Below are 11,564 nucleotides of genomic sequence, written 5' to 3' on the forward strand. Positions count from 1 at the left end.
CAGTATCACAGATTTTTGAAAAACATCATGATTATACCTGGAGACAAGATCTCTTAAAACCTGCCTGGCAATGATAAAACAACAGGCAAAGGAGATCTCTGCTGACCAAACAAGTACATGTATACTTGACACTGACCAAGTCCTGAACAAACTGCCCCCTTCCTAGTCTACAGAGATAGCAATAATGTCAAGTAGTAAACAAGTCACTGTCATGTTCCATGGAACAGACAAGACATTTCATCCCAGGGCTGCGCTGATTAAAGTCATTTTCTGAATCCTGATTGATGCATTATGTGTCCTTCCACCATTTGGACTCGTCGCACCATGAAACGGCCAAAGCACATTGGATTCATCCTCTTGTTTTGCCAGGTGCTACATATCTTGGAAAAACTCATCTGGAATTTCATCATCTTGGTCAACGTCGCCGAGGTTATCTGCCTGGTTCTCTGCATCTTCAGATTCGATGTTTCTGTAAAGGGAAAGGACTAATGGGATCGACACCTTGATGATCAGTACTGTTAGTCATACATTCATCAAGTCATGCTTACTGAAACATTCACCAGTCTTCCATGGCATCGATAGGTTTTCAAGTTCTAAGTTGATAAGGTTGGGGGTTTTATGCTTTCAGGAACAACCACAACATTTCATACTCTGCATCTGTCAGACAAAATAATGTCCCCCATCCTGTTTAAGTCCCTCTTTGTCCTGATAGGTTCAAAACTGGTCTCCAGGTTTCATACTCACAGTCCTTGTTCCATGAGACGGACTTGACTATTCTCCTGAATAAGACTGTCTACCCCCCCTCCGAGCACACGGATGTTAGCAGTACTCAGTAACAGCACACCAATCCTTGAGAGTATGGGCCCTTTCAGCACTATCTGCAAGGAGGAAGAAAAGACTATGATTACCACTAGGGTTCTCAAATACGTAATATGACCCAGTGCAGCACCTGGACAAGAAGGTTGGCACCGGGACAAATTCATGGTGTTGGTAATGGTTGTACTGTTAGAGTGCCAGGACAGAAGTTGCTACCAACCTGGTCAAAACTATATCAGGTCTATATTCTGTCAAGATATAGTTTCAGAAATTTGGGGTGGAGAAAATATATGACCAAAGATTCTTTAATCTCACCTTTGTGCCTGGTGGTGTGGTGGTGCGGAGTGCTAGGATGGGTTTGTGTTCCATGGCTTCAACAACCTGACTTCCATCAGTTAGCTGGAGCTTCAACATTCGGCTAGCCTTTGGTTCCCACTGAAGTGAGATACAGGTGGAATAATTCAATGAAGTTTTTCTTTGCAAACTTGAGATAGGAAAGGACCTACTAAACACCAAATGACAAGTTAGCTACCAACTCTCACTTACAAATGGCTGACTTGGTTCTGCAGCTGAAACCATCTCATTCTCATTCTCTGTCCCCTTGAGTTTCTGTAGTTGTGAATAATGGGAGACACTTGCATCTTTTATGGAATTAATCTGAAATGAAAGCAGAGATTTTAAAGATGACCCTACTGGCTTCACCAGAATGAATACAATATAGAGCACCATAGGTCACATTCTGATCCCTGGGAAGACTGATGGTGCTGTTTTGATGAGCAAAGAAGTGGTTTCTTTCCTTTGTTGTTTCTCGAGGTCAATGCAAATGAATATAACTTCAAGATGCACTTATTTTAATACGAATTTATGTTCTTTAAAGCTCGACTCATTTATACCTGTAAACTGAAGTATCCATTGAGGACCACCTTTTCCGCCCCATTCAGTCCCTCAGGGAGACATGGTGTGCCTATCACAGCCAGGTCACCAAGCAACCACTGTTCATACACCAACTGTTTCAGTCGCTCCAGGGAGATGGGTTCACCCTGTTGAAGAAGAGGAAAGGTTGGATAGGGCACACTCAGCTTAAAAGACATTACTTGAATATCCAAAATGTAGTTTAATGGCCCCACCAGCTCTCGTCAATAGAATTATGTTTTCATTAGGCTACCAACCATACCAAAATGTTTTTAGTTAGTTACTCAGTCTTCTAGTTGCTGAATGGCACTGTAAAGAGAATGCTCACTCATCTTCTCATCTGCTAGGATTAGCATGCAATAGTTTATAGTAGGCTGAGAGTAGTCATCATTGAACAATTACCAAGTTCTCCTCTTGTAACCAGTTCATAGCAGCTTCTATCCAATCCTGTGCTACACAGATATGTTGACTTCTAAGCCAGGAACTCACAGCGTTTCCTGCCATGTTGCACCACCTTTAGAGGTTTCAATTGCTAAAAACGTGACATGTATATCAATGTTTAAAAAGTCTGCTGGAATATGGCCCCTGCCCACACCATCATCATGCCAATGGTAGCACTTTAGCATGCATAACATCGACATAGACACCTCCTTCTGCTCTAAGCCATGGCATGAGGTATCAGGATGGCAAGGGGGTGCTCGAGGGGTCAAGACCTTCATGGTCAATGACACTGTACTGGATGTGAGCTAATCGAAACCTCTCTATTTTTTTATTTTTGACAAATGAATTGACAACAACCGTCTTCTTGTGTAACTAGTATATTGACATATAAAATTATGCTATCATCACACTGTAATGTAATTCATCATTTTTAAAACAAAATCGTCAAAAATTGTATTTAATACGAGTGCTAAATTACCAGATTTCTGGATTTGAAGTGGAATTTGGAATCGTTTTTTCAATTTACCACCATTTTTGATTGTCGGTTACAGGTAAACATTGGATCCGTGTAGGCCGTTTCCTCTCGCGACGTTGTCTTCGGCTGCTCAACGAAATACGTAGGCCGACACCTAATTTGTGAATAATATAATCATCTTGATTGCTCTGACCTCATTGAGATTCCAGTATGTCTTTTTTGTTATGGGACCAGTGATAATTGACTAATCATGAACTACGATTGCCACGGAATGAGAAGAATATCAGTGGTTGGGATGGCGAATGTCCCTCTGAGGATGCACGTAGAGGGACATAACGTCTCGGCGTCGAATGGAGTATATTGTCTCCGTGGTTGGACGGGATGTGACTTCTTCCAGTCACAGCCACTATATCAGAGTGAAGCGGACGCTGCCATGTGGATATGGTGGGACTCGAAGCAATGTCTCTTTGTAAATGGTGAGTAGGCCTATGCTCCTCCAATCATGAGCTGCATTCGGTACCTTTCATTCGGCACTTACAGAGCATTAGGGGAGGAGCATACAAACGACCCTGGTCTTCGAGGAAAATGCTTTATTGTCTCTTTGGTACTGGATGTGACCACATTTTCACTCATAGTCACATCTTCAAATGTTGACTTTAAATCTAAGTTATTATTAACTATTACGGCCTTGTACTCCTGGCTTGTCCTCCGGTCTTGTCCTTATAACCGACACTTCTTGTTCCAGGAAATACAGATGGGCGATACGGCAGCGAAGGTTTCTCTACCGCCAGGACCCTCGAGGGAAACTGGACGTCAGGCTGCGTCACGCATGTAGGTAATGCGTTCGTCAGGTTTGGGAGTCCTATCCCTCTTCCTCCATGGGTCAGGGTCAGCGGAATGAGTGACACATACTGTAATGGCTGGTATTGTCTAGATGAAACACACCAGGGGAAACCACTCTACCACAAGGCGGGTGAACCAAAGAGATGCATCTGGTACAACGTGAAGGATGGGTTCATATGCGGTAGGTGTATGGAAATTTGTCCTCCCCTATTGCCCTCGATCCCATCCTAGTTTGTCGTTCGAGGATTCTTGCCAGAAAGACCAAGGGATATTATAGCCGAAGTCTTAAATCCTTGTAACATCGTTGAGAGGGAAAACCATCTTTTGTAGACAAACATTATCATTTTGGCACTTTTCTCTTTCAGGTCACCCAGATAATTGCCACAGCCGTGTTGGACACTCGTCGTCAGCGAACCTTTTAGGAAAATGGCGTGAAGGTCAGGTCGAGATCGTTTAGCACGTGGCAAGAACGTAGCCAACATACCTCTGCAACATATACAAGGTGTAAACGTTCTAAAAGTCCTAGGATAGAATGTCCAGGGAACTTTTTCACTGGTAGAAACATTCCCACCCGAGGTGGAAACTACGTACACAGATATCTGTCCAACAACGATCTACGATGCAACGAGCTCCGGATGCCATTCGAGGTGACTGGGAGAGGACCACTCCGTTCACACCAGACACTGACAGCCGAAGCATGGGCTGAGAGATGGAATGACTTTTTTTCGCTCACATTTTCATTCCTTCATTTTTTGCTTCATTGTGCAAGAGATTGTCAGACGGCTGATAAATAAATTGAATTTCATAGATTATTTAGGTTGTTTTGTTTCTATAGCAGTAACAATTTGAAAACGCGCCAAGACCGGACTTCTATAAGTCTTACACGCCCTTATAAGGTAACTTCAAAGTTCGGGTGAAGGGGTTATAAACGTACATGAATGAATAATAACAATAAGAACATTTTTAAAAAAAACTCGAAAAATAGATTCGCCGGGGTTCGAAGTCGTGACCATCCAATCCACAGTGCAACCGTCTAACCGCTGAAGCCATCAAGGCTTTAAGGGTGAACCGGGATTTTCGTTGGTCAAGTCGTCGGCATATTGAAGAAGCGCCATGATTGTGACGAGGTCTCGCTGGCGGAAGGGTAATTGGGTACAAATAGTTCCAAGCTAACCGTATAATTCGATATTGCGACCGATTTTTCTTGATATGTCGTATTTATATAGCTCGGTGATATAATAGATAATGTTTGTAGTTGATTTTAATGTTTGAATGGCTTTCTCAAAAATGTTTTAGAAGCGAGGTCAACAGGGTCAAAAGAAATAGTCTTTGGCGCCAATGATGTCAGCAATGGCGAATTTGAATTCAGATTCGAGTCGATTCTTTTGGAGTCGGAAGTGCGCAATCGTATTCAAACAGCTCCGTTCACGTGATTTGAAGGGACAGTTTGGGTGTGGGATTTAGGTGGCCAGGTAGATGATATGTAATTTAAATCTATCCGCGCGCCTGCTCATCACTGTAGTTACAAACTAAATGCTCATCATTGATAATGAATTCAGCGCCGACTTGTTAAACCATTCTCTGGAGTGCTCGAACACCTAAATCAGTGTGTACAAGCTTGAAAAGTTCGGGTGAAGGGGTTTTCTTCGTGATAATATTCATATTGGTATAAGATGATGGCGTAAGAGGGACAGCGAATCTAGGAACTGGAAGAAGAGGGAGCGTGCTCTGCATTTCTCATCAAAATTCCTGGATAGGTGTGTTCCAAAATTTCATGAGTGGTAAATTAACAAACGTCAATCGTATTTATTTACGGTTTGTGTACAACATGCCGTAAACGTAAAGGTAGAACGTAAGCTTGCTAAACCTGTCCATTGTAAGCCCATTACCCAAAACGAGGCTCGTTTTAAAAACAAGAGACCGGAACGGCCATTTTTGTTGAGCGTTTGGTTGTTCCCGATTTTAATCCACATAATCACTCATTTTGATAAGTTATCTGAAACCATCCGACCAACTAGGCCATAGTATAGATTTCATTGAACTAACCGGTTTTATCATTTCACCACGAAATTGCCTGCTGTGATTGTAGGATCGTCTGAAACCATCCATTGTCCACAGCAAAGTTCAAGATGGCTTGCGCTACGCTCAAACGAAGTCATGAATTCGACCCACTTCACAGCCCATCCTCACGATCTCCCAAACGAAGAAGATGTATGCCCATGACAATGTCACCGTCAACTCCACCTACGAAGACTCACCATGTCAAACCATCGCCATTCAGTGATGTTTGTCCAAATTTCAAGCCAGGTATGTAGTTATACAATCATTTGTACATCTTGCATGCAGCGATGCACGTAACAATTCTGTGTGTTGACTGTATAGGATATTTTCTTTGGTATACTGACCTCGAAAATTAGTATAGAATATAAGTCCCCTTCGTTCAAAGAGTAGAAAGCATGCCCAGAGTTGGAAAAACTGTTTAGATTTTGTTGCTAATTTTTCAATAGATCGATGCGAAAATAAAGTTTTGGTCGTTTTGTCGCCTAGACCTGGACAAGGTCATAATTTTCGTGTTTAGTAAAAACTTATGTTTGTTGCTCTTTTTCAGAACACATTGCCGCTAGTCTTTCAGCTGAAATCAAACGAATGCAGAGAAGGAAGCAACTCCACTTTCCAGGTGAAGCCTCCTCAAGTCAGGGACCGTCATGTAGCAACCTTGTTGAACAATCAGAAAGTGCAAGCGAAATCAGTGATAACAGTGACACTAATATGGAAAGCAGTTCTTCAAGCTTTTTCAATGCATTGTCTCCAAGTAAACGCGATGCACCTTTATTCACCTTTCGTCAGGTTAGCATGTTCTGTGAACGAATGCTGAAGGAACGTGAGGAACAAATAAGGGAAGATTATGATAAAGTATTGACGTGCAAACTTGCTGGTAAGTAAAACAACTCTGAATGGTCGTTTATATGCTTTGATTGGTGGTCTGTTTAAGAGGTCAAACATGACTAACTTGCAGTTCTTTCTGCAAATTGATGAAGAAGAGATCGTCATCGTGCCTGTTGTCATGGCTCATGTCGAGTCCCAGCACGATAGATCTACACCCATGTATGATGTATTATCTCGAGTTGGAAAGATTCGGGCTGGAAATATTTGTCGTGTAGAGTTTACAGAAATTGTTCATTCTCCTTCCAGAACAATACGAGGCTTTCTTAAAGTTCAATCATGATCAGATCCAGCGACGATTTCAAGAATCCCCACTTAGCTGTAAGTACTGGATGCAATTTCGTTGAAGCCCTGAATCTTAGATTCTAAGATCTTCAGGTGATGAGTAAACTTATCAGCAGTCCAAGGGTGCATTGTTTAATATGTGCGATGAAACAAGTTTCTTGTTGTTGATTTTCAATAGAAATATTTCTGGCAACTTAACTTGGTTTGTTTCACTGAATTCCAGCCGAAGTTGGAAGAAAACCTTGGAAGCCTTAGTCACTGTTGAACCAGAACAGTGTGTGTTCTCTTTTAGTCTCAATAGTTCGTGTGGCGATCAAGACAGCTTTGCCTCACCGGTCGTCAGTGAAATTCTACTACTGGATCTAATCATGTGCTTTTTTTCTTTGCAGATGTATCATAATCTCCCTGAAGCTAGTTTGCGCATAATTCATGAATTCATTTGTAAGTTTCGCCTAAAATACTTGATGTGGATTTGTAAACAAAAACCCGATTCGTTGAAGGATCGGACATGAACTCTAGAGACAATGCAATTAGATTTTATAAAGACAATGTTGTGTAGAGGAGATGAATTCTAAGCTAAGGAGGATTTGTTTCAATCGACTGAGGTGAAATCTTTATTTATTAAAAAAACTTGACAGTGTGGAAATACGTTCTCATAGAGATGGATCATTACAGCGATGGAGAGCTTTCCAAAAAACTTAATGTTGAAGAATGATATATTGAAGAATAAAATTATTATAATTAGAAATACTACATGTTACTAACTGCATGTTTTGTTACTCATTTGTACTGGCATATAACCTGGTTGACCATTTCCAACTTGTGTCATTGGGGAAGGTTGATGGCTATTCATCTTCTAAACTCTATGCTTTATTTGGCTATGAATTTCATTTTACTGCCAGCCAGGTTGGGAATCGTTTTCTCCATTGATCAGTGGTGTGGTCTTGATGAAAATCCCATCAAAATGATGTGGGTCTAATAAAAGTTTGCATCTCTTTAACAGTGTCCTATTTTAGTCTCTTGTTGAGTCAAAACAAATTGCAGATAGATTCATTATGATTGGTAATCACTGGTGTCATGACTTTGACTGTCGTGGCTTAATCAACTGGTCAGACTTCTCAATTACATCTTTATGAGGCTAACTTTATGTCTGGTGTCGGTGTTTAGGTGGTTACTGGTAAAGGTGTTTAGAAGCAGATTTTACTATTTCCCCCTCCAGAAAACACTTCAGGGCTAAGGAAGTTAAAAATGTTGACCCGCTCTAATTTGGGCATCCACACTGTTAAACGGTGTGTGTATAATGTGATTGAGAGGCCTGCTGGTAGTGGTATCCTATTTGTTGGACAGTGATGCTAATGTGTCGCCCTAATTCTCTGCCGACTATTTAAAACTTGTACATGTAGCTCGTGAAAAGTTGTATTATAATCATTGGAATCCATTATCATTAGTCAATTCATTTTCATTCGTTTGTCTTAACAGGGTTTCATTGACCAAATGTATGTAAACCGCTCATTTGTAGCCTGGTGGTGATCACAGTAAAGATTGTTGACGATTTGATGCACTTACAGTAAGGCAATTCCAGCTACAGTTTGCTACATACTTGACTACATGTATCAACGATGGCCAAACTTATATTGTCAATTGATATGTATCAATTGGAAACCTATTGGTTGTTCCCCATGGCAACGATTGGAATTGGTGTTCTACTTTATGTTGAACACTCTCAGGCTACTTGTGATGCTCTTAGTCTTCACTCTGATGATTGGTTGGGTTTGACAGATTCAGTCACAGTGTGGCCTGTTGGAGCCCACAGATGTAAATATTGAGGTTCAGGGGATGGATGGGGTTCTACTTGTAGTACAAGTTAGGTGGTCGGATTTGATTGCTTATAGACTTTGATCATTCTAATATCTGAATAACATCTACATGACACTTCAAGCTACTAAAATGTATCTCCAGGACAATGGCTAGTGGGTTTTAGTGTGAGTGATGTAATCCAGGGTGTGCAAGACTTGAAAACTTACAACCTGCGAGGTTGTTGAACAAGATGTGCGTTGTTCAAAAACAACGTTGAGTAAATAACATGTAATACGAGTTAGTGGTGTTGCCCAAGTCACATTTTGAGTCATTGTCCAGCTCTGTAGGAATGATCTTTCTGAGATACCCTGGAGATGATGAGATTACTGTTGGTGTCGTAACAAGGGTTGGGTTGTTTATTTTGATTTTGTGACATGAAAGATTTGCTCTGTATAATTTCAGTTAATTTTAATCCTGTGTTCTTGTTCTATATGTATGTAGTTGTTATAATTTGAGAGTGGTTGATACGTGTAGAAGAGTTGTGCGGAGATATCATGACACACTTTTGTATGGAGAGATCATGAGAAGCGATGTTATTGTCAATGGTTTCGTTTGTCTGCATTTATAAAGAGTATCTTGAAAATGTCGAGAGCGGACAGAGTGTCAACAACAACATAGAAGGTTGATTAGTGGTGAATGTGAGTCTTAAACTGTAGAAGCTGACATTGTCCGTTTTACTCTCTATCACAGGAGGAATTGATATTGGACCCATAACCTCTGCTTGTGACGGGAAGATGTGATTCTAAGGCTGTGTGTGCATAGACTGGTCCCTTATGTGGCATTGTTTCCAATGTCAAATCTTGTCAAACGTAGGTTCATTTTGTGTTGAACTGGAAGTATGGCACAGGTGCGCATGGATACGCAGCCAAAGACATCCATTATCACATGGGCAAACTGAAGTTCATCTATGTTGTGTCATCAGGAGAAGACATTTGGCTCGATGTAGTAATTCAGGTATGAAATGTGATGAGTCGTTTCAGTACCACAGGATTTCATTTGTCTCCACACCTCAAGATATGTTTCTACATCGCTGTATTAACTTTTTATTTTTAAACATGTTAAAAACGAAGTAAATCATTTTCCACTTTCGTGTATTGTACTGTAAATAACTGCCTGGCATAGTTAATAAAATGATTATGCAAGTACTGTATTCGGTTTTCCTTGTCAAATAATATGTTTGTGCTGGTTATCTTCAGGCCTTCATATACATGTTGTATGATCTGCCCTGATTGTTCCTGCTTTGTGGACAGACCCCTTCCTAGAGTGTTCCATCCTCTCATGCTTTGCAATCATAGCCTACATTGGTAGTGTCGCTTGGACGTTACAGAAGTCTTCCCCGACTTTAGTTTACGTAGGTGCAATGCCTCTGCATGTACATGACCTGGCAGCAGTCCATTGTGAAGGACATCAACACAACCGGTGCCTGTTGCTACTCTCCTGGACCAACGCGCTATCCCTATGTCCGGTGTCTCAAGGTCATGATGGCAATTCCTTGTAAGATTTTCCCATCCCACCCAATTGAAAATAGGAAGTGACCATTGATGGTCTGTTACACTCCTGGCAAAATTAAGAGTTGTGATCTCACAGTCTTCTGAACCTGGCTGCAAGAGCACCTGATACCCTAGTGTTCATGACAGATCTGTAAACCTGGTCTCCCACAGGTCTCTGGTTGGTTCTGCCTACATGTGGCCGATATTTCCGGCCAGTGGCCAAATTAGCAGGCATACAGGCACCTGCAAGCACATAGAATTAAGGATAAGCAAGGAATAATGTTATAGTAGAGTGATAAACTCAAGGAATGGCTTTTAATGACGGAATGACGGAATATATTTACAATTTACAGAACACGAATATGTACATACCTGCAAGCACATAGAATTAAGGATAAGCAAGGAATAATGTTATAGTAGAGTGATAAACTCAAGGAATGGCACTGGGCCACACCAAACATTCACTTAAATAGGTATAAGTATATATATATTATGTAATGATTAAAGGTATTAAAGAGCATTAAAACTAGTGTATTGAAAAAGGCAAGACCAGCTTGTGCTGCCATCTGCAATGGGCAGCACAACTATTAAAGACATTAACCCATTCTCCCACATACAGCACAAACAGCATGAACCAGCTCTATCTGGTTGTGACTCTGTCCTTCATAGGACAAGACAAGATTATAAATGCAAAGTATTTGATTTCAATTCATTTTTATTATGCCGCCTAAAAAAACAAGTGTCTACTCTTGGTTAAATAATACACAAACTCTGCTTGAGACCGTGATCATGCCATGATTCATAACCTGAATGTGCAAAAAGCTCCATTCTAAACAAAACCAGAGGCACCACAAACTGACGGGTACATTTTCTTTCAAAATTATGTGTTTTTGAACCAATTCTGACATGAATCATTTTGTGCAAATGAGACAATTGTTTGGACTTGGGATAACTTTCTATTTTCCATGCATGATCACATCCACAGCAAAGCCCAAACAAGTCAAATTGGTTCTTTCAGTCTTTCATATATTGTGTGTATTTCATAAGATTTCTGTGGTCCAGTAACGCTCCACTTTGAACTATAACGATTTTCATTGATAATGTCAATTATGCCTTTATAAGTGTCTGGTTTACATTCATGCTCGACACGCGCGGTTGCGCTACTTAGATTTGTCTCGTCACCAGCAGAGGGAGCACCGTTAGGATATTCAAACATCAGTTCATGGAAGAAGCCATTTTCCATAAAACTGGAAGATATGAAGTTTGCGATTGGATCAGTTGCTGCATTCATGTCCTTTTTAGTAGTGCAGTGATAAATCTGGATCGGTTTGGCCTTGGGGAACTCGTAGAGATACTGGCGTGTGACGTCTCCCGATGCAGTGACATTTTCTTTATTGTCTAAATATCCTTTCTCCCGATAGAGCAGCCATTGTGATTGAGAACGGTCTTCTTTATCAAGCAGGCTTGTTGCCACTGGTTCCTCATATTCCCATGGTAGGAAC

At 40.9% G+C, this 11,564-nt stretch overlaps 3 protein-coding genes across 4 annotated transcripts; 2 read left to right on the forward strand and 1 right to left on the reverse strand.

The window, feature by feature from the left end:
• Nucleotides 1–4: 4 nt before the first annotated feature.
• On the reverse strand, nt 5–2,713 carry LOC135488509 (recQ-mediated genome instability protein 1-like). Of its 2 annotated transcripts, XM_064773147.1 has the most exons (7): nt 2,648–2,713; nt 2,131–2,260; nt 1,710–1,856; nt 1,363–1,473; nt 1,132–1,251; nt 745–878; nt 5–469 (listed from the first exon to the last, which is right to left on the reverse strand). In XM_064773147.1, the coding sequence occupies exons 2-7, from the start codon at nt 2,230–2,232 to the stop codon at nt 373–375; spliced, it is 711 nt and encodes a 236-aa protein (XP_064629217.1). In that variant the 5' UTR covers nt 2,233–2,260; nt 2,648–2,713; the 3' UTR covers nt 5–372. The 2 variants fall into 2 exon arrangements, with proteins under 2 accessions (XP_064629217.1, XP_064629218.1); XM_064773148.1 differs by lacking the exon at nt 2,648–2,713 and having other exon boundaries at nt 2,131–2,478.
• A 170-nt stretch (nt 2,714–2,883) lies between these two features.
• Nucleotides 2,884–4,299, forward strand: LOC135488379 (uncharacterized). The gene is made up of 3 exons (XM_064772970.1): nt 2,884–3,120; nt 3,390–3,668; nt 3,853–4,299. Exons 1-3 carry the CDS (start codon nt 2,895–2,897, stop codon nt 3,942–3,944), a joined length of 597 nt encoding a protein of 198 aa, XP_064629040.1. The 5' UTR covers nt 2,884–2,894; the 3' UTR covers nt 3,945–4,299.
• A 1,104-nt stretch (nt 4,300–5,403) lies between these two features.
• LOC135488266 (akirin-2-like) lies at nt 5,404–9,722 on the forward strand. The gene is made up of 4 exons (XM_064772804.1): nt 5,404–5,794; nt 6,096–6,422; nt 6,680–6,751; nt 7,105–9,722. Exons 1-4 carry the CDS (start codon nt 5,617–5,619, stop codon nt 7,113–7,115), a joined length of 588 nt encoding a protein of 195 aa, XP_064628874.1. The 5' UTR covers nt 5,404–5,616; the 3' UTR covers nt 7,116–9,722.
• The last annotated feature ends 1,842 nt before the right edge of the window (nt 9,723–11,564 follow it).

This window comes from Lineus longissimus, chromosome 5, assembly GCF_910592395.1.
Source record: "Lineus longissimus chromosome 5, tnLinLong1.2, whole genome shotgun sequence".
Taxonomy (NCBI): domain Eukaryota; kingdom Metazoa; phylum Nemertea; class Pilidiophora; order Heteronemertea; family Lineidae; genus Lineus; species Lineus longissimus.